This window comes from Phascolarctos cinereus, unplaced genomic scaffold, assembly GCF_003287225.1.
Source record: "Phascolarctos cinereus isolate Bilbo 61053 unplaced genomic scaffold, phaCin_HiC Scaffold_9;HRSCAF=440, whole genome shotgun sequence".
NCBI lineage: Eukaryota > Metazoa > Chordata > Mammalia > Diprotodontia > Phascolarctidae > Phascolarctos > Phascolarctos cinereus.
The window spans coordinates 111,870,224-111,891,828 of record NW_027556402.1 but is presented as its reverse complement, the minus strand read 5'-3'; the positions used below and the strand labels follow the sequence as shown (position 1 = coordinate 111,891,828).

Below are 21,605 nucleotides of genomic sequence, written 5' to 3'. Positions count from 1 at the left end.
CGATATTTAGTAGCTCTATGACCCTGGGCAAGTCATTTAACCCTGTTTGCCTCAGTTTTCTCATCTGTAAAAGGAGCTGGAGAAGGGAATGGCAAACTGCTCCAGTATCTTTGCAAAGAAAACCCCAAACGGGGTCATAAGAGTTAGACACAACTGAATAATAACAATTACTAAAGGGATCAAGAATTTTAGGAATCAGTGAAGGCTGTTGAGGGTAGTGGGAAGCAGCAAAGACAGATCAGATTTCAATTGTTAATGAATACACTTTTTTTATCCATGATTTTAGAGAAGATGTTGGGGTAAAAGGATGTCATCAAAGAAATATATAAGCAAAAAACAAATAACAAAAAACACATGGCCAGAGCAAGGAATGATCCAGGAAAAACCCTTGTGTTTTGTTTCACATCATCACACAGTCAAGAGAAAATGAGGAAGGTTCCAGTGTACTGGTAGACCCTCTGTGATAAGCTCATGGGGAGAAATGGACAAGCCTGACAAATGTCACACAGGATGGGCAGACTCCAGTGAGTTTTGACCCACATCATTGGAGAGAACATCTACATTGATGAGATCATAGAACCCATCGAAGTATTAGAATATTAAGGTGAAAGATGAAGAAATTTTCTGGGAAGATATAGTACTGAATACTAATTGGTGAAGAATCATCAGGGGAAAAATATGATATTGTATGTTTTTGTTTCATTTTTTTTTTCACAAGGAAGATTTTGTCTGGAGAGTGAAGGTCTTGAAATGATTGTGATAGAAAGACAAAAGTTACTAACTAAAAACACATATTTAAAAAAATATGAATTAGGAAATTTCTCTATGGCCACCATGGTCAAGCAGTCTTACTTTAATTGTATTTTTTTCTCTCCCTGTGACATAGGAGAAGTTATCTGAGTCACCTACTATTGTTGACATCACAACAGCTTCTGTTTTCATGTTCTGGACAAATAAAGGCACAGAAACTCTAGGTGAAGCCAATACTCAGCTTTCTCTCTTTCCACTCAGTCCTCTAAGCTTTATGCTGCCACCATTTGGAGCCATTATATAACTGATTATTTGCATTATTATAAAAATCATTTGACTAAATAACTTCCTTACCACGATTATATAACAAAATTCTACATAATAAGGGAGCCTTATGAGATTATAGAACTCATAGACCTCTTTCTAGTTAGTGTTTCTGTTTTTTTTTTTCTGGGTGTATTACTAGCAAACTTTTTTGGTGACCTGTTGCTTAGCAACTGGCATCACTAGGAAGTGTTTGCACTCTAGTAAGACATTCTAGTTAAGGATCTCGGTGGTCACGTACCCTTTGCCACCAGAAGGAAATTAATTTTTAATCATGCAAAGAACTTGAAAAGCTGCCACTGAGAAGGGGCCATCTGTGGCTATGGCAGACTTTTTTTTTTTTGGCTCCAGAAATAGTATTGCCCTTTAGCCCACTGTCTTCTGAGCAGTTCAACAAGATTAGACGTGCTGCTGAAAAATCCTGGAAGAATGAAACTCGATGGTCGATACATATCCAACAACATATGGGGCCCATTTCCGGAGAAAAAAACTGGACGAACCCCCAAGTATCCAACCGTTCTCTGAAACAAGAGTAAACAACCCTCATCCACACGAGTAAGATTTCTCTGTCGTAGCAGCTGGATATGTCAGATTGATCACATTGGAATTTTAAAAATCCCACAGAGTGATAAGACTTGGGAGTGACCCAGATTTTAATGTGGTTTTCCAGTTCAGGGTCTTGAAAAGCAATCCTGCAGATGGATGGCCTCAGAGGAGAGACATTATCAAGTCCCTCAGTCTGCAGACATACTGTTTGGCCGGTGGTCATTGGCACAAATTGTGGGTGATGTTGGTGTGCCCTTTAATTAGGTGCTGGAGAATTTCACTTTGGATTCTTATCTTGTTTTCTTTGCCATTAAGGGCTTGAACAATACACTCTGAAGAGAAGAAAGGTGGCATGGCTATAGTTGGGGTGAACAGGACTTTAGACAAAAGTACAGACTTCAGAGGGATCCAAATTTAGAGGGCACTGACTTTAGTGGGCTCTAGTGGGGAAGGGAGCAAACATTTATTCAATGGCTATTATATGCTATTCACTGTGTAAAGCTAAGTGCTTTGTAAGTATCTCATTTGAACCTTAGGACAACTCTGTGAGGTAGGTGCTAATATTATTCCCATTTTATAGCTGGGGAAACTGAGGCACACAGAATAAATGACTTGCCCAGTGGGTTTAGAGGTGAGATATGAACTCAGATGTTTCTGACTCCAGGCCTAGCGTTCTTGCCACTTCTCGATCTAGCTGCCCGATGGCACTTGCTTGTAATCTTTTAGAATAATTGGTTAAAGGGGCAGCTAGGTGGCACAGTGGATAGAACACCGGCCCTGAAGTCAGGAGGACCTGAGTTCAAATCTGGCCTCAGACCAACCACTTAACACTTACTAGCTGTGTGACCCTGGGCAAGTCATTTAAGCCCAATTACCTGAAAAAAAAATTGGTTAAGGTAGGAAGTCCTGGGTGCCTGGTTTCTCTTCCTCACTTTAGGTGCAAAACTTCCTAGTCATGGCTCTGGTAAATGGTGTTCCTCCCTTTCCCCATCTCATAATGTCTGCATGTTTTAAGGTTTTTATAAACATGATTAGTAGCATGTCTATTTTCTAATGGCTTGATCAGGTCTGGTTAAAATTGGGAAAATTATTTTGGGCCACTTAACATCACTGGCCTACCAGGAATATTGGTTCTAACTTAACATATGAAGAACAAACAAATCCCTGTCCAAAAAGAAACTGACTCTGTGGTCGGTTCCCCAAAGTCACCAGAGCAAAATGTTCAGCCCTCAAAAGGCTCTTACAAGTCGTACGTCTGTTTGTTCTACCTACCCCACTTGCTAAGAGCTTGATATTTGGCATCACCAAGAGTCATTTTTTGAAATGTTGATGCTTGAATTGAGTTAGTGTTGAATGCCCTTACTGTGCTTTATAAATTGGGGCTGGACTCTTTGCTGTCTGATGTGATTCAGGTGACTAATTTCCTACTTGCTAATTCTGCATGTTCCCAGGCACATTCATCAGCATGGAAAATGAGGGGAGTTTTTTTGTTTTCCTTCCTATTGGGGCAGAAGTGGCCATACAGTAGTAGAAAGTACGGAACTTCCAAACTGGTTTCCTCTAGAGAATGTGACCATCATGAGAATGATTGTAGCAAAGGTTCTTGTGACATCATAAATCAGAAGGAAGCAAAAGTCACTAAGGTTTATCTGTTTCTAGTTCCCTGGGGAAGCTGGCATATTTTCTCCAAATACTTGTGCTTAGAGTACTACCAAGTTTGAAGAAGCAAGCAAGTGATATGTATGTTGACTTTATAGTCTCCTAGGCCTGCAATGAACTCATACTCCTTCTCTACACCATCATCTTTGTCTATAAAACTCACACTCTTCAATCACTGGGGCACAGTGGAAAGAGGCCTAGATTTTGGCTTGAGAGGATTAGGTTCAAAGCCCATCTCTTCTACCATTTGTGGTAGAAGAGTGTCTCTAGGCCTCAGCTTTCTCATCCTTAAAATGAAGAAGCTGGATTCAGTGAGTGCTAAGGTCTATTCCAAATCTAAATCTATATGATCCTATAAGGTGCCATGTATGGGGCAGATGCCATCACTATCTTGTCCTCTTGAATGTCCTCTCTGCCTCCCTCCCCAGTAGAAGTTATCTTGTTTCAGATTTTTCACATCACTTTGCTGGTACCTCTCCATGCACCTATGCCACTGTCCTTTATATTTCTTTTTGGACCACCAACTCTATATCCCAAGAAAAAATCCTTCAAGATCATCTGTCTTATTTTGCAGATGGGAAAACGGGAGGCTGAGAGAGGGAAATTGACATTCCCAAAAGTCACAGAGGTAGTGAGCACAGAGTAGAATTTGAACCCAAGTCCTTGGACTCTGGATCTATTGCGCTTTCCATTGTACCATATTGCTCATTTGCATGTTCCCCCCATTATCTGGTAAGTTGCTTGAGAGCAAGATCTGTGTAATTTAAATCTTTATATTCTCAAATACCTAGCATAATGTTTTTCACAGAGTAGGCACTTAATAAATGTGGATGTGTAGAATAAACTCCCTCTTTTATTCTTTAGTATTTCTTTGTTTTGGTGTTTTTGTTTGTTTGTTTGTTTTGGCTTTTTGGTGAGGCAGTTGAGGTTAAGTGACCTACCCAGGGTCACACAGCTAGTAAGCGTCAAGTATCTGAGGCCATTTTTGAACTCAGGTCTTCCTGACTCCAGGGCAGGTGCTGTATCCACTGCACCACGTAACTGCCCCTTCTTTAGTATTTCTTAAGTAAACCATTAGGTTGCCTGCCAATACAAATAGTTTCAGCTCCTCTTTGCTTGTTGTATAATATTTTTAAATGCCTTAAATCCCATCTAAGAAAAATGTTTGTATCTTTAATTTTTTTCCTTTTGCCATTGCTATTGCCAGCATTTCTAAAACTATGTCAAATAACAGCAAGTAGAAGGGTCATCATTGCTTTACTCCTTTACTTACTGGAAAGTTCCTTAGTGTTTCCCTATTGAATAGAAAGCTAGCTCTTGGCTTTAGATATCTACATTTTATCCTATTTTAAAAGTTTTTCATGTCTATGTTGTGTAAAGTTTTTTTTAGCATTAATATTGTCTGTAGTCAAAGGCTTTTTCCTTGTTTCCATTTACATTTAGAAAGTGATAATCTCTTTATTTGCTATTGGATAAAAAAATTTTCCCTGGTTGACATTAGTCCCCAAAAAATACTTTTTAAAAGCCTGATCAAAATCTGTTAGTAAAAATATCTCTCTCACTGATTCATTATTCTTCTTATGCCCCCAAGCATGAGTGTCTTTCACAGGTACTTGGCAATCTCATTCACTTCTATAACTTCAATTTCTCTCCCTATGCAAATGACTCTTAAAACCATAAATCCAGTCCGTATCTCTTCCCTAATCCTACACCTCCAACTGCCTCTTGGACATCTCCCCTAAGATATGCCACTCACATCTCAAAAGCAACATGTCCAAAATGGAGTCATTATTTTCTCCCCTAAACCTACTTGACTCACTATTTTGGTTTATGTCACCACTGTTTTCCCTGGCCACTAGTGGAGTATGGGAGGGTCAGAGACCCTTGATGTTCTTCCTTCCTTCTTTGACTCTTCTCGCTCCCCTACCCTCTATTCCCATATCCAATCAATTTTGAAGCCCCATCAAGTCTTTCTCTGTAACATTTCTCTCACCTTTCCCTTCCTTTCTATTCCCACTGTAACCATTATACTAATGATTATCAGCCCAGAGATCCTCTTGCATGGACTTCTGCACTAACATCCAAAATATTCTTTCACCTCCAGTCTATTCCCTCTCCAGTCCATCTTTCACACTGCTGTTTCTTGTGGAATTGTATGCATTTCTCTGATCATATGACTCCTCTACCAAAAATCCTTCACTGATTCTCCAAATAAATAAATATGATACCAAATAAAATATAACAACTTGATCTTGGCATTCAAAGCTATCCATGTTGTGATGCCAACCTACATTTCCTCATCTCAAACACCAAAATCTATCCATCCTAAATCACTCCCCTGAGTTTCACTTCTACCTCACCACTTGCCCTCAGGAGATTTCACTTGGATGTTCTGCTGACACTTGAAACTTGACATGTCTTATATCATCTGCCCCCAGTGATCCTATGGCTCATAGGACAAAATACAAACTTCTTAACCTGGAATTGTAAGCTATTCATAGCAGGCCCTAATCTACCTTTCCAGTGAACTTTTGTACCTCCTTTTCCATTTGCCCAATTCTACTTTTCAAGGCATTCTTCTCTTCATTAGATTTTTGTGTTTTTTACTGTTTGGCTTATTCTGTTTTTCAAGGTGTTGTTTTCTTCAGTATTTTTTTCTTGTGCCTCCTTTACTGACCTGTTGACTTTTTTTTTTCAGTTTCATGATTTTGTTGCATCACTCTCATTTCTCTTCCCAATTTTTCCTCTACCTCTCTCACTCTTGATTCTTAAAATCCTTTTTGAAGTCTTTCATGGCCTGAGACCAATTCATATTTTTCTTTGAGGTTTTGGATGCAGGAGTTTTGACTTTGATGTCTTCTGAATTTGTGTTTTGATCTTCCCTGTTACCATAGTAATTTTCTAGGGTCAAGATTTTTTTTTATGCTATTTGCTCATTTTCCCAGCCTATTTCTTATTTTTAGCTATATGATAAAGTGGAGCTCTGCTTGTGAAGTGGAGAGGGCATTGTCCCAAGCTTCAGGCTTTTTGTACAGCTATTTTCAGAGGTAATTCTGGGGGCCTCTAAGTTTTTGGTTCTCCCAAGGTGGCATGATCTAGGGAGAGGTGTGTTTACTACTTTCCTGTTCTGTGCTCTGGTCTGTGAGCAGCCACAAGCACTCTTTACTACCCTGGAACTGTGACCAGGGTCCCAGTTTCCCTGTGGCTGCAAGCTCTGGTGTGCTAGTGCTCCTCCTCACTCTGGGACTGAGACCTAGGACTATGACCCAGATCTGAGTGTGGGCAATGCAACAGAGTCCTGTTCCTGGTGCCAGCAAGGGGACTCCTGTAATCCCTTCTGATCAGTTGTCTGACCCCCTTACTGTCTGAGAGGTCTGGAAACCCCCACTGCTACCACTGATTCAGTTCCCCGTCTCCCCCACCTCCTTGGCCTACTTTGGCCTGTACGGGACTGTGTTCCACTCTCATCCCAGTGCAACAGACCTTTCCCACTGACCTTCTAAGTTGTTTTTTTTTTGGGGGGGGAATTATTTCACTCCATCCTTTTGTGGGTTCTGCCACTCTGGAATTTGTTTTGGGGCATTATTTAAAGGTATTTGAAGGGGTTTTGGGGAAAGTTCAGGTGAGTGCCTGCCTTTTCTCCACCATCTTGGCTGTACCTTTTTAGCTTCATCTCACACTCCAGGTCTACATATCCAGCCCATATCTCTCCCCAAGCTCCAATCCTACATCTCCAGGAACCTGTGGGATACATACATTTGTATGGGCCCCTGGAGTCTCAAACTATATATGTCCAACTTCATACAGCTTATTCCCTAACCTGACCCTTTCTGTTGTCTCTAGGATAAAATACAAACTATATCTTCGCACTTCAATCTCTTCATAATCTCATCCTAATCTTCCTTTCCACTCTTATTTCCTCCTTATTGTCCTCCCTTGACACCCTAGATTGGTGTATTCCCTGATCTTTTTCTTTACTCTTCATCTAGTTGACCTTCCATGTCATGAATCCATCCCCTTGTCAGCTCTACCTTTAAAAATCCATTTCAGATACCACCTTCTTCATGAAATCTTCCTTGATGGAACCCCGCTGAAAGTAAATCTCACCTTACTCTAATATGCCTGGAGTATTTTGTCTGGATCTCTATTTCACCTTTATTTTCAAATCTGGCTAATACCCATCTTTTATATTCCCCCCAGGCAGAGACTGGTTTTGTTTTTGCTTTTGCCTTCATATTCTCAGCATCTAGAACAGAGCCTTGTACTTAGTAAACATTTAATAAGTGTTGAAATGAATTGATTAGAATTTTTTTTTACTAGTCTGACTTCAAAGTGGACAAAGCAGGATCACTAGAATCAAACATGAAATGATAATTGGTTTTTAAAAATTTACTTTATCAAAAAGTATTTTACCATTAAAAATGGAGACAGTATATTTTCTATTAACCTTGTTTAACATGAGGCAAATGTCAATAATATGTTAAAATATAGAATTATGAATCATCCTTGCTCATTAGACTCAGAATCCAGCTTTCACCAAAAAAAAATACATAGGGGTGTGTGTGTGTGTGTGTGTGTGTGTGTGTAATAGAAAATAAAAATTCATTTGGAGGAAGATGAATGTGGCACTAAATTTCAAATGTGGATTCTAGTCATCTGTTAGAAGCTAAATGGCCTTAATAGAAGAGTTGCCTGTTAGAATTTTGATGAGAAGTAAGGACAGATGGTCATAAGAATTGTACTTCATTATCTTTTATTAATTTGTTTAAAATAATGCTTTATTTTCCTACTCCTGGGAAACAGTTTTCCCATCAAATTTTAGGGGCCATGGCCTAGGCTTCTCCTTTTGTCACTCTAGTGGACTGCTTTCCAGGCTCTTATGATAATCAAAGGCTTCCTTTTCATATTAGGAGGAATAGAAAGTAGAGATAGAAATAATGGAGACTCAGTGCTGGGGCCTTTTGGACAAGAACTCAGAAAAGGATAATTTCCTCCTCCAAATTAGAACTTAGAATAATAAAAATTTTAGTGGAAAAGAAACAACACAGAGGAATGGAGACAGCATTTCCCAGAGAGGTAGGAAAGTTGGATTCTGGCTCCCTTTCTACCACTGATAAGATATTTTGACTTTGAATATGAGTGCCATCATCCCTATGTGGGTAAATGACGGTGGTATTTGTAGTCCAATAAATCTCTAGTAAACAAAGAATAATTTCTGTTTTTGGAATCTGTAGGTTCTAGCCTGTCCCCAATTAGTTTCCCATTTTCCCCTTGGTTCATTGAATCTCCTGGCCTGATCATTTCTTGGCACTGATGCCCATGTTCAATTCAATGTAATTCAATTCAACAAATATTTATTAGGTGCCTACTATGTGCAAAAGCACTATGCTAGGTGATGGGGACACAAAGAAAAAATGAAACCTCATACAGCTTGTATTTTACTCAGTGGGAAGGGGAAGGATTCAACATGATACAAGACAGCAAGTACTTGTGGCGAAGGAAAGATCTGCAGAGCATGTTTTGCAAATTTGAACAGGAAGAGAATATTTTAAGCTGGGAGGACCAGAGAAGGCTTTATAAAAGCCTGGAAAGAAAGCGAGCCTGAAAGATGGAAGTGAGGGAGATACCTTTAGATGGATGGCCAATGTAAATGAACAAAGATGGGAGTTGGCATGAAGATTTAAAAAAAAAACTATTTTGTCATAAAGGTACAATCTTGGAGAGAGATGATGTGAAATCACGCATGAAAGGTAGGTTGAAGCCAGATTATGGAGTATCTTAAATACCAGGCTAAGGAATGTGTTTTGTTCTAAGGGCAAAAGGGAACCATTGTAGTTTTTTGAGTGGAGTGAGACAAGGGATGGCAAATTCAAAGATATGTTGGGAACATTTTTTGGTATCTCTCTGAAAGGTGGATTTAAGAGGAGTGAGGCTGAAGGTAGGGAAATCAGTTAGGAGGCTGTTACAAAAATCCAGATTAGAACTGATGAGGGGAATATAGGGAAGTGATGGTTGAGTGAGTGAACAAGAGGGATAAACGTGAGAACTATTATGATGAGGACATCAAAGTTGTCCACTGCGTCCCAGGCCATCACTAGTCATCTTGACTTTTGTCTTGCCACTGGACTTTGATGACTCAGGAAGAGAGAGTGAGGACGATGACTTTGTACTACTCTGCCTCTCTTAAATCTGATTCACACACGGTTGTGCATCACTCCATGATGTCATTGGTCCTCTTCAAATGCAAAAAACAACAATAAAACAAAACAACAACACCTCATGAAGATTTTACTGATCCCAATTATCAGTGTCCTTCCTCTTTAGCTATCTTGTTTTGATTTTTTTATTTAACCCTTGTGCACATATCTATTCTGTATGTCCTTATGTATGTACAGTTCGTGTGTCTGTCTGCCCCCTCAATGGATGAGAGCAGAGACTGTTTCATTTTTTTATCTTTGTATGCCTAATGCCTAGCACAATGCCTGGTACATGGTAGGTGCTTGATGAAATCTCAATGATTGATCTGATTTAGGAATATCATTTTAATAACTGTGTGGAAGATGGGTTGGAGATGGGAATGACTAGATGTGGAGATGTCTCCTAAGAGACTGTGGTAATTATCTAGGTGAGAAGTGATAAGGACCTGGGCTAAGGTGGTTGTGGTAGGAGTATGGAGAAAAGGATAGATGTGAGAGATGTTTGAGGAGATGGACTCTACAAGACTTGGCAACTAAATGGATGTGGAGAGTGAGAGAGTGAAGATCAAGGAAATGGTGATGACCTTGGCAGAAGTAGGGAAGTTAAAAGGAGGGATAATTTTAATAGGAAAAATAATTCATTCTTTTTTTGGACATGATGGTTTTGAGATGTCCAAAGGACATAAGGATGACATGTCAAACAGGCAGTTGGAGACATGGGTTGAGAGGTCAGGAAGGAGATGAGGGCTGAATATGGCTGAATAAATGTGGGAGTCATCTCTATAGCATTGATAATTGAATCATTGAAGTTGAGGAAAAAAGAAAAAGCATATATAGAGAAGAAAGAAGGATTGGGACAGCACCTCTGAACTCCAGTGATCTATCTACTTTGATTAGGGTTAGGCCAAGGACTTGCTGTCTACTCAACAGCAATGCCCATCATTCCCCTCATTCCACTTCTCATTCAGGTGTTGATAATCAAATCAAAATCACCATTGCCACTATGAAAGGTATGGCAATCTATTTGTTGCCTAAGACCCCAAATTAAAATTTTGTTTCATCCATCCGTGGCAGCTCCATCCCTTCTTTATTTGTATTAAATAAATGCAAGGTAATTTGGAATGGAGGAAGCAGTAGTGAGGGGAATTCAGGTTTTAAATTTATTCTGTGAAGTTTGGATTCAGTGAAAGGGCTGCACTTGAGGACCTTGATGGCCTGGAGGCTGCAGGTTCCCTACTCCTGGGCTAGAGCAAAGAGAATGTGAAGGCGAGTGGTATTTAATAAGACTGGAGAAGATTGGAATTAGTTTGTCAATGTATTTTAGCCTTTTGATACTGGGTCTCCCTATCTCACCCAGGTTGGAAGTCTAGTAGCCATTCATGGTCCAGACCCTACTGATGACTGGTGTGTGAGCTTTGGTTTCCTCTGTTTCTGACCTGAGCCACTTCCTTAGGCAGCCTGGTAGATCCTTACTCCCAGAAATTCACCATTCTGATGTAGGCCACTGCAGTCCAGAACTCAAGTAATTCATCTTCCTCGACCTTCCCTAGCAGCAGAGATTATAGGCATGCATCATCATGTCTAGCCTTTTATTTGATCTTACTGGTGATATGAAGCCACTGGAGTGACATGATCAGATCTGTGTTGTAATGATATCTTTTCAAAATTTTTTTATTTTTTAGGCAGTTGGGGTTAAATGACTTGTCCAGGGTCACACAGCTAGTAAGTGTCAAGTGTTTGGTCTGAGGCCGGATTTGAACTTAGGTTCTCCTGACTTCAGGGCCAGTGCTCTATCCACTCTGCCACCTAGCTGCCCCCTGTATTGTAATAATATCAGCTAGGGGGAAGAGGGGCTGGAGAGGACAAAGACTTAAGGTAGGGAGACCAGTTAGGAGGCTATTGCAATACTCCAGACTAAAACTAATGAGAGACTTGGAGACTAGGGTATTTGTGTTGTGAGTAAAGAGAAAGAATTGGATGTAAGAGGTGTTGAGGAAATGGGATTGACATGACTTAGCACTTTACTAGAGGAGGAAGAAAGAGAAGTTGAAGAATCATCCTTCTAAGTTGGGAACCTGGGTGCCTGGAAGGCTGGTGCTGTCTTTTATAGAAATAAGTACATTGGGGAAAGGGGTGGGGTTGGCATGGAAAGGGACACCGTAATGAAGAGGAAGAAAAATCCTTGACACTGTCTTCAGTTTGGAGCACTTATCACTTTTTCTATTAGAGGTTTCACTTTTGTTGTCATGGTAAGGAAAAGAGGATGAGTCCTATGTGGAAAAAAACAAATTTCCTTCATTTCTCTTAGTTAATAAGTACTTCTCCCTTTCCTGTTGTTTTCCTTATTTCTAGCCAGCTCTTCCTTGATTAATTAGGGATCAGGTGTGTGTGGGTGGCAGGTGAGGCTTTGGGGAGATAAAGAACTTGCATTTCTCCATGCATTCCATATTTCTTTCAGCTTGACCTGTGGTCAACAAGGCTCTTTATTTTCCCTCAAGGAAGAGGTTATTGGAAGCTCCATCTCCACAGACAGCCACTTCTCCACTATAGGCACAGTGTCCCAGGGGCTCCTTCCTTGAGCTTTTCTCTGACTTCAGCCTGTACCCCCTGAATAACCTGCTATGTAGTTACAGTACAGCAAGCTATTAACTTGTTCTTACTCACTTAGATGCTTACCATTGAGGCTACCTCCATGGATTCTCATTGTTCTTCCCTTAGAGAGTTGTAATGAGCCAGTCTATTTGGTAAAGAAAAAATGCTCTGGTTTTTTTGCTTTTTTTTTTCTTTTATGCTCCCTACTCATTTTGTTCAATTTTTTTTAATCATTAGCTATTGCATTTAAGTACTTAACTCAAAAATACATGGAAAATGAAAATGAGTGAAAGAAATGTAAAATACTCATTTTTAGAAAGCTATTTAAGCTTAAGCAGCTTTAAGCTCCAAAGCGGCTTTAATCTAATTTTGTTTTGTTTTACTGATGTTAAATAGCCAAGAAGAATAGAACATTTGAGGGGTCTGTGGCATTTTTGTATTGCCATGTTATTGAATGATAAATAAGACAATGAATAAGCATTTATTAAATGCTGACTATGGATCTTCCAGGTCCTCTGATAGGCCAGGTCTAGTGCTGGGCCTCAAGGAGTTTACATTCCATCAGGCCTTCGTGTTTGAGAAACCTTCAGACCCTTTTTGAGAATGTTGTAAAATGTCTAAACTACATAGGATTGCAAGGCAAACCAATTATATTGAAACACACAAAAAAAACCAAAGTCACAGATCTCATGTAATCCCAAGTCAAGAAGCTCTGTACTAAGTAGATTCAAACCCACATAGGGGAGCAGTGGTCAGGTAAAGGAGTTTTGTCAATGAGAATTGTAGGAATTGAGAGAGGAGTCACAGGTCAATAGACTGTCACGCCTTTCCCCCAACAGCAATAGTTATATTGATTTGATTGTTGCTCCCAAAGCAGGAGAAAGAGGTGGAAAGGATGGGGAGGGAGGGATATGACAAGGTGGAGAGGGAGATGTCAAGATGTTTCTCGATAGTCCCTGGTGTATTTAGATGGATGGTTGGATGAGATGAGAAGCATAGTCTGGGGCTGACTACATGTAGTGGGTTAGGTGAGTTTTCACTCATTCACTTGCCAAATGATAGCTCAGCCCTTTGAGGTAGTTCCAAAACTGAGTGGATTGTTGTGGGGAGAGGATCATGGGGCATACTTTGCATTTCAGTTGTCACTGAGGGCAGTATGAGGAATAACTTGCAGGAGAACTAGCTTCCTGTATGGTTTACAGTTCATACTAAAGTGATAAATTGCCCTGGACTAGGTAATATGAAGTTTTTCTTGTAGAGAGTAGCTTGAATTTCCATTAGCAGGGTAGTCATCTGTCCGGATTTGTGGCCATGGAGCAGGGGGAAGAATATATTATATGAAGCTCTTCCTCCAATGAACATTGTTATCCAAGTGAAATCTGGTTATGTGAATATCAAGAAACCCACTTCCTGCCTCTCAATGAAGAATTGGGGGGCTATGGTTGCAGAATGTCACACATACTATAGGTGCCATGGCAGTTGTTTCTTGTTAACTGTTTTCTTTGTTCCAGGATGTGCTTGACTGGGGAGAGGGACTAATTTATTGGGCAGTGACTGTGGTGTAGAAAATATAAGGCATCATCAATAAAGTTTTGAAAAGTGTAAGGTGAACATTAAAAGCAGCCTTGGAAGGAAAAGAAAGAGAGAAAGCCACTACCAAGTCCTTGGGTGACATGTATGGAAGGTTGTATAAGTTGGCTTTACTATACTTCTTTCTATTTGAAGGAGGGGGTATGAGTGAGTGGGAAGTGATGGAGAATGAGAAAAAAAGCAATAAAAAAGAGAATATGAAAAGAGTTTAGATGGGGACAAAACCAAGTCAATTTTAAAATCATTTGATGTACTTAAAAAATCTGAAATTTTATGTAACAAAAGCTCATGCTTTCATATCCAGTTCTCTTTTTTTTGTAGTCTTCTTTGTATATTGAAATATTTGTTTTGTTGATGGCTGTTAAGTTCATAATAAAAAGAAAGTTTATATTAAAAAAAAAAGAGCAGAGGGAGGTATCAGTCAATAAGTCCCAATCTATCTGACAGATGAGAAGTGTGGAAAGGAAGGATTTCTGTGTAACCTGTATATGACCACATCTGGTCTTTTTTATTTTTATTTTGTTTAGCCCAAACTGGTCCCACGTAGCATAGAGAGACTTCTCCAAGACATAGCCATTTCTAGGCACGGCCCTATCCTGTAGAGAGGATGGTTTGTTTTGCTAGATTTCATACACAGCTCCCTGGTCAATGTCTGTGGAGAGCTCACCTAGCTGGTTGTCCGTGGTTTTACTGTACAGGGACTCGAGTCTAGAATCTTCAATGAATGAACTCTGGAGGTCTTCTGAGGAGCAGATTCCACACCTGTTAGCATTCTCATTTCCTCCAGAAGCTCAGAGCTCTATGACTAATACGATTTACATACATTTTAAAAAGTTGTACAGGGAAACAAACATAATTACTATAATCTTTCCTGATTCATTCTGAGCACTTATCTTATTTCGAAAACTCCTCTTCAGAGAGGCACTCACAAATCCTATTGAAACCGTTATGAATTTAATGTTTGTGTCCCTCACGTAATGTTTGTAAGATGTTACCCCTTTATGACAAATGAAGGAACAAACAAGTTGCTAATAGCTGAATGGGAAGGCCCAACTTGACTTGATTTATTGGGAGGAAAAATGAGAAGGCATGCAAGAATTTTTTTAAAAAGTGGTTTGAGCCCTCAGTTATATAGAAATTCATAATCCTTTTTAATTAAAAAAAGATATAACTCTTTTGTTCTATTTTGTTTTTTCCAGATTGTTTCTAGTAAACAACATCCATTATCTTCCTGGATATTACAACTCTAAAACACCAGCGCCTGAAAAAAATAAAGGTAAATGTGAACTTTTTTTTCTGGGGACAATCCATTTAGTCAGCAAGGTTGTGTTAATACTCAGTTAAGGTGACTCCTGAATCCTCATCTGTATATCGAAAAGACAATGATGTCTTTATGAGGAGGGAGAGGAGGCAGTCCATTATGGCCCCTGCTTCTTTTAAAGATGACAACTATTTTAAGCGCGTAATTCAATCTACTTCAATGTAAGTTGAATTTAATAACCATTTATTAAATGCTAAGTACTGGGGACACAAAACCCAAAAAATGAAATAGTTTCTGTACTCACAGAGTTCGCGTTCAATTGACAGAGACAACGTGTACAAATTTAAATATAAACAAATACAGAAACATGAGAGAGCTTTCAGGGGAAGGCATTAACAACTGTGGGCACAGGAAAGACTTCATATGGAAGGTGAGCTTTGGAGGAACTTAAGAACTGTCTTCATGGAATTTATGTTTCATGGGAGGGATCCAGGATGAAAACCAGTAAGTTTCAGTATGATTGTTGGGGGGTGGTGAGTAAAAGATGAAATGACTTGAGAGAAACAAAGGTTCGATCTTCCTAACATATTGATTTATTAAGCAATGCCTGCCAGTTTTCTAACAAATCAGGACCAGGAGAAATAAAGACGTCTCACAAGAAGGAATATTATATAGGGGCTAAGCCTTGAAGGATTGTAGGGTCCTGGGAGGCTCAGATAAAGAGAGTACATTCCAGGCATGGGTACCCACACAACAAAGGCAAAAGAGGGAACAGTGCAAGCTGAGTGAAGATCAACAAATTTGATTGGAAGGTACACATCCCATGTACAATATTTATTTTCATGTATTCTACTTTCTTATATCCTATCTTCCATCCCTCCCTTTCTGTCAATTGTGAGCATGAAATAGATGATTTATTTTTCTCCTGGTGGATTATTTCTCTCATAAGCAGCAAGTCTTCAACCTGTGAAGGCTTGGGAGGACCAGTCGCTTGCAAATCCAAGTTAGGGTTTTTACCATCTTATACAACCAATTACTGTAATCACTCTTGCCCATTTGTAGTACCTAGAAGGTTACAATTTAGTGTTTCTGCTTCTTGAAGGGAACAGAAGTTAGATTGCTGCCTCCCAAGGCTTTTGTAAGTAATAGACCTACGTATTCTTTAATAGTTGCCCTGGAGGACTTTAATTCTTCTGGCTCCTTGAAGAAGCACCAGCCCATTTGAAATAAGTGTTTCCTCTTTGCTTTTTTTCAGACCAGGATAAGTCAAGGGAATTGCTCAGATAGAATTATAGATCTGGTATCTATGGGGGCTGTAGAGGCCATCTGGGCTAACCCTCTCAATTTGTCAGTTAGAAAACTGAAGCCCCTGGGGAGGTTAAATAACCAGCCTTTGGTTGCACAGGTAATAAGAATGTGTCAGTATTGGGATTTGAATCCAGGTTCTCCTGATTACAGAACCATTGCTTTTTGACTTTCTTTCTGCCTTCTGTACCGTTCTTTTTCATGTATTGCTAAGAGTGTAGCTCTTTCTGGCACAAGTCAGGACTAGGTAATGGGATGTGAAATCTCCTGAAAGCTTTACTCTGGGACAGCAAGTCTAGTCCAGGCACCAGAAGAGTATAATGCTATTACATTACATGGCTAATCACCTTGGACCGTTCTGAGGTGGAATCCTGATGCTGAGAGCTAAATAGCCTGCCTGGGAGTGAGTCAATAATGCTCTGGGCTCCATGAAGCAGCCACGGTTGCCCAAGCTTTAACCATCTCATTGGATTGCCCCTCTTATCTTTAGCAGTAAAAAGGTGTTTGGGGGAAAAAAAAGGAATATATGAAACGAGTGTATGTTGCAATAAATGTCCTTTGATGATAATAATAATAATACTAATAGTAGCCCCAAAGACGGGCTTAGGCTGCACAGAGACAGAATCCAGTAACAGATACTGCTACTACTACCACTACTCCTACTGCTATCATTATTACTACCATCACTGCTGCTGCTGCTACCATCACTATTACTACTATAATTACTATTACTACCACCATCACCACCACCACCACCATTACTACCACTACTACTGCTACTACTACCATTACTACCACCATGACCACTACCACCACCATTACTACCGCTACTGTTACTACTACTGTTACTACTATATCACCACCAACACCACCATTATTACCACTACTGCTGCTACTACCACTACTACTATATCACCACCACCACCACCACCACCACCACCACCACCACTACTACTACTACTACTACTACTACTACTACTACTACTACTACTACTACTACTACAGCACAGCTGACTGCAGAGATTCAGGGGGAACCAGGAAGACAAAACAAATAAAGATTATAAATATGTAATTGAAAAGGAACAATAAAACAAGTTGATTAACTGTGTAATTATAAAGACCTATCTTGGCCTCATAAAAGTTGAAGGAAAGTCAGCTAGCTAGCTAGCATTTATATTCATATCTACATACATACATATACATGTATGTATGTATGTATGTGTATATATACATATATACACATATATACACATATATACACACACATATATATATATATATACATATATATATATACACATATATATACACACACACACACACATATATATATATATATATATATATATATATATATATATATATATATATATAAAATAGTCTCATTATACTCTGCTTTGACCCAATCATACATGTGGCATATGATATCCATAGGGGTTATATTTTAGAAGGGACATCGACAAATAAATACTCCTGGGGAGGGCTGAAAATGGCATCATAATCAATCAATCAATAATCAATAAGCATTTATTAATAACCTATGTCATTCCAAGTCCTGTGCTAAGTGCTGGGGATAGAAATGTCCAAAACAAAACAAATGAACAATTGGGAACAATCCCTTGCCTTCAAGGTGCTTGCAGTCTAATGAAAGAGACAACCTCTCTAAGTACACGTCTAAGTACATACAGGATATCTATAAATGAATGCAGTGTAGCTTGGAAGGGAGGGCACTAGCTATTGGGTAGACCAGGAATGGCTTCATGTGGAAGGCAATATTGAGCTGATCTTGAAGGAAACCAGGAATTCTGCGAGGCACCTGGGAGAAGGGGGTATTTTCACACCTAGGGGTTAGTTTGTGTGTGGAGATGGAAGATGGAGTATGGTGTGTGCAGAACATTGTGAATGGATCACAGAGTTTGTGATCACAAACTCTGTGAAAGGGAGTGCCATGTAAGAAAACAGAGGATGTAGGAGGAAAGGATGTTGTGAAGAGATTTCAATGCCAAAGAGGTATTTTTATTTGCTCCTAGAGGTAACAGGGAGCCACCTGGGTTCACCAAGTGACATGATCAGATCTGTGCTTTAGGAAAATCACTTTGAGAGCTAGATGGAGCATGGATTGGGGTGAAGAAAGGCTTGAGATAGGGAGACCAGATGGGAGGCTCTTGTAAGAGTCCAGGACAGAGGCCTGAATTAGGATGGTGGCTGTGGGAGTAGAAAGGAGGAAGGTGATTCCTCACCTCTTCAGGCAAAGGAGGAAGCTGACTTTCCTTCAACTTTACTGAGGCAAGAGTGGTCTTTGTAATTATATTGCTAATCAGCTTGTTTCATTGTTCTTCCTCATTTATAATCTTTGATTAGTTTGTTTTCCTGGTTCTTTCTGCATCTCTGCCGCTGATTTGGTTTTGAATGGTTCTCAATGATTCTACAAACTTGGCCAAGCCATAACTAATTAGAGGTTTCTTACAACTGTCAGCACACAGAAGTCCCTAAGTTGTTCGGTACTTTCTCCATCCCCTAACTCTGCCCAAACTAGTTCTAGCAGGCCTTATGATAGGTGTTATATTATTATTTTAAAATATTTTCAGAGGCAACCAAGTGAATCAAAGTATTATAGATTTAGAGTCAGTAGGTACCTCAGAAGTTAACTAGTCAAATCCCCTCATTTTACATAGGAAAAATCTGAAGCCCAGAGAAGTTTAGTGATTTGCTCAAAATTAAATTCCCAAGCACTTATGAAATGCCTAATGAGCCACGGTCATACAAGTAATAAGGGGTAAAACTGAGATTTGAACGTGTTTCCTCTGACTTCAAATTCATTGGGTTTTTCACTGTGCCTCATTGCCTTAATATAGGATATAACACAAATATGACATGACAGCCTTTTTCTCTTTCCCTCATCTTACCCTTCACCCACCATTATTAACATCAGATGGACTACATATATCAATTAATGCAAAAATTTATTTTAATTTTACTTTGAAATAAAAATTCTCATTCTATCTCTATTTTCTTTTTCTTATGGATAAAAAATGCATCGTGTCAAATGATACAGCTTGGTCCTTTAAGGTAGTCTTAAAATTTAGTCCTTCTAGTGTTAAGGGGGGATGAAGTCTCCAGGTAAAGTGATACAGGGACATATTATTTTTTTGAGAATATTGTGATAACCTATAGTGTGGATCCTCAGTGAGATGGTGTTGCTGCCTTCAAACTCAGATTTGAAAATGGGAAACAATGAAACTCTGGAAAAAAAGCCATTTCTTAGCCAGCTGAAGAAATTTTGAGGATCTAAATAAAAGCTCTGCTTTTATAATGTTGAGCCTTAAATATGAAAGCAAGGATCTAAGAGAACATGCATAGGAATTGCTGAGAGCAGAATGTGTAAGTGTTCTAAAATTTAACTTCAAAGGGACTCCTGGCCATTCCATATATCATGGGGTTTGGAGATTACAGAAGCGAAGATTTGGAGTTCAAAGGGATTAGACAAATGAGGAAGGCTTTATGCATGTGTGTGTGTGTGTGTGTGTGTGTGTGTGTGTGTGTGTACACACACACACACACACACACACACACACACATATATATGTTCAGGAATAGCAAGGCTAAACATGTAGTACACTCAAAGAATTAGGTCAGTGTCAAACTTTTCTTTTTCATAAAGTTAAATAAAGTAACACTAGAGATGAACTTTCAAGATCCTTTTCATTATAAGATCAAATATACTTATAAAAAGGCATACACCAAACTAATCAATCAACAGGAATTTATTAAGCACCTATTATGACCAGACACTGGGCTAGGTACTTGGGATGCAAACAGAAAGAGTGAAATCCAGGACTTCTGAAAAAGGAGTGGCCACAACCTACAGGAACCTGAATCTAGCCACATGTATTTCAGCTACATTCTGGATTAAAAGGGTTTTTATTTTTTTTGTAGGCTGCCTAGGAAATTTAACCACTGCTAAAAGTTATTTTTATAATTTTATTTTATTTTATAATTTTATAAAAAAAGTTACATGATAACTATTATATATTTAAAAGGAATAGCAAGTTGTGCATAATAGATTTGCAGTTTCATGTGCAATCATCTTTTTTATTTCTACTTTGTTATGTTGTGGAAATGCTTGTTTTATTTTTTTAAGTTCATAATAAAATAAATAAAAATTTAAAAAAATTATTTCTAAGGGAAAATACTTTCCAAGTTTCAAAAAGAAAAAAAAAACACCAAAACCCCAACTTCCAGATGAACTTTTGAAGCACAGACTGTTTGTACTGTGCTAGGGCAAGACAAAAGACCAACAATATGATACAGAAGCCCACGATTTATGGGGTAGTCAATACTGATTTTTGTTGTTATCAGGAGTTTTAAGGCATTTCCAGAAGACTTCAGATAAAAATGTATTTAGGAGGAGGGATTGGAAGGAAGAGGAGGGATACAAGTTCCAACTCTGCTGTTTATTTTCTTTGTGACTCTGGGTAATTTTCTCCAATTCTTTGAGCCTCAGTTTCTTCATCTACGACAGCAATATTTATATGGCCTTTAAAAATAATTTTAATTGATATCTTTTGTTTTTACATCACCTAGATTTTCCACTACATTCTTCTCCTTACCCCTCTTGGAGAGCCTTTTTTTTTTCTCCTTTGGCTAGGCGATGGGGATAAGTGAGTTGACCAGGGTTGCACAGCTAGTAAGTGTTATGTGTCTGAGGCCAGATTTGAATTCAGGTCCTCCTGAATCCAGGGCTGGTGCTCTATCCACTGCGGAAAGCCTTTTTTTTTTTTAAGTACCATTGAAGTACTATGCTTTTTTTTTTTAAAGAGGAAGAAGATGAAAGCAAATCAGCAAAATTGAGCACAAATGCATTTAAAAAATGTTTTGTCCTCTCCCATAGACCCTCACTTCTGCAAAGGAGCAGGGGTCTTCTTATATCCATGTAAGTCTTCTCATGTATTTTCTTTGAGGTCAAGCTTGCTCTCTATAATTTGGCAATATCCTCCTTCCTATAGCTTTAAGGTTTGCAAAACACTTTCCTGTTGAACAAACCATCTTGTGAGGTAGGTAGTACAAATATTATTGTCCCCATTTTATACACACACAGCTCTGAGGGGGTTAGATTAAATCTTCAAAGTTCTTTTCAGCTCTAAATGGCAATAATGGCACTCCTATTACATGCCTTACACAGAGCTGTTTTAGGGAAAGTGCTCTGTAAATCTTAAAAGTGTTACACAAAATGCTATTATATACAGGGCATCTAATAGCTTAAAACAGCACTAAGATTTTTGGGAAATCCTGGTTGTAGTATAACACAAAGAGCACTGGATTTGACACCAGAGGACCTGGGTTCAGAATCTGCCTCAGCAACTTACTTTCTGCTGAAGACT

General features: G+C 39.0%; 1 protein-coding gene across 2 annotated transcripts in view; it reads left to right on the top strand.

Moving 5' to 3' along the window:
• The first annotated feature begins 1,441 nt into the window (after positions 1-1,441).
• Positions 1,442-21,605, top strand: part of LOC144455258 (uncharacterized) — a 70,487-nt gene continuing 50,323 nt past the window's right edge. For both annotated transcript variants that reach the window (XM_078148345.1, XM_078148346.1), the window contains exons 1-2: positions 1,442-1,629; positions 14,858-14,934. In XM_078148345.1, the coding sequence (XP_078004471.1) occupies positions 1,514-1,629; positions 14,858-14,934 (193 nt within the window). In that variant the 5' untranslated portion in view covers positions 1,442-1,513. The remainder of the gene's footprint in view (positions 1,630-14,857; positions 14,935-21,605) is intronic.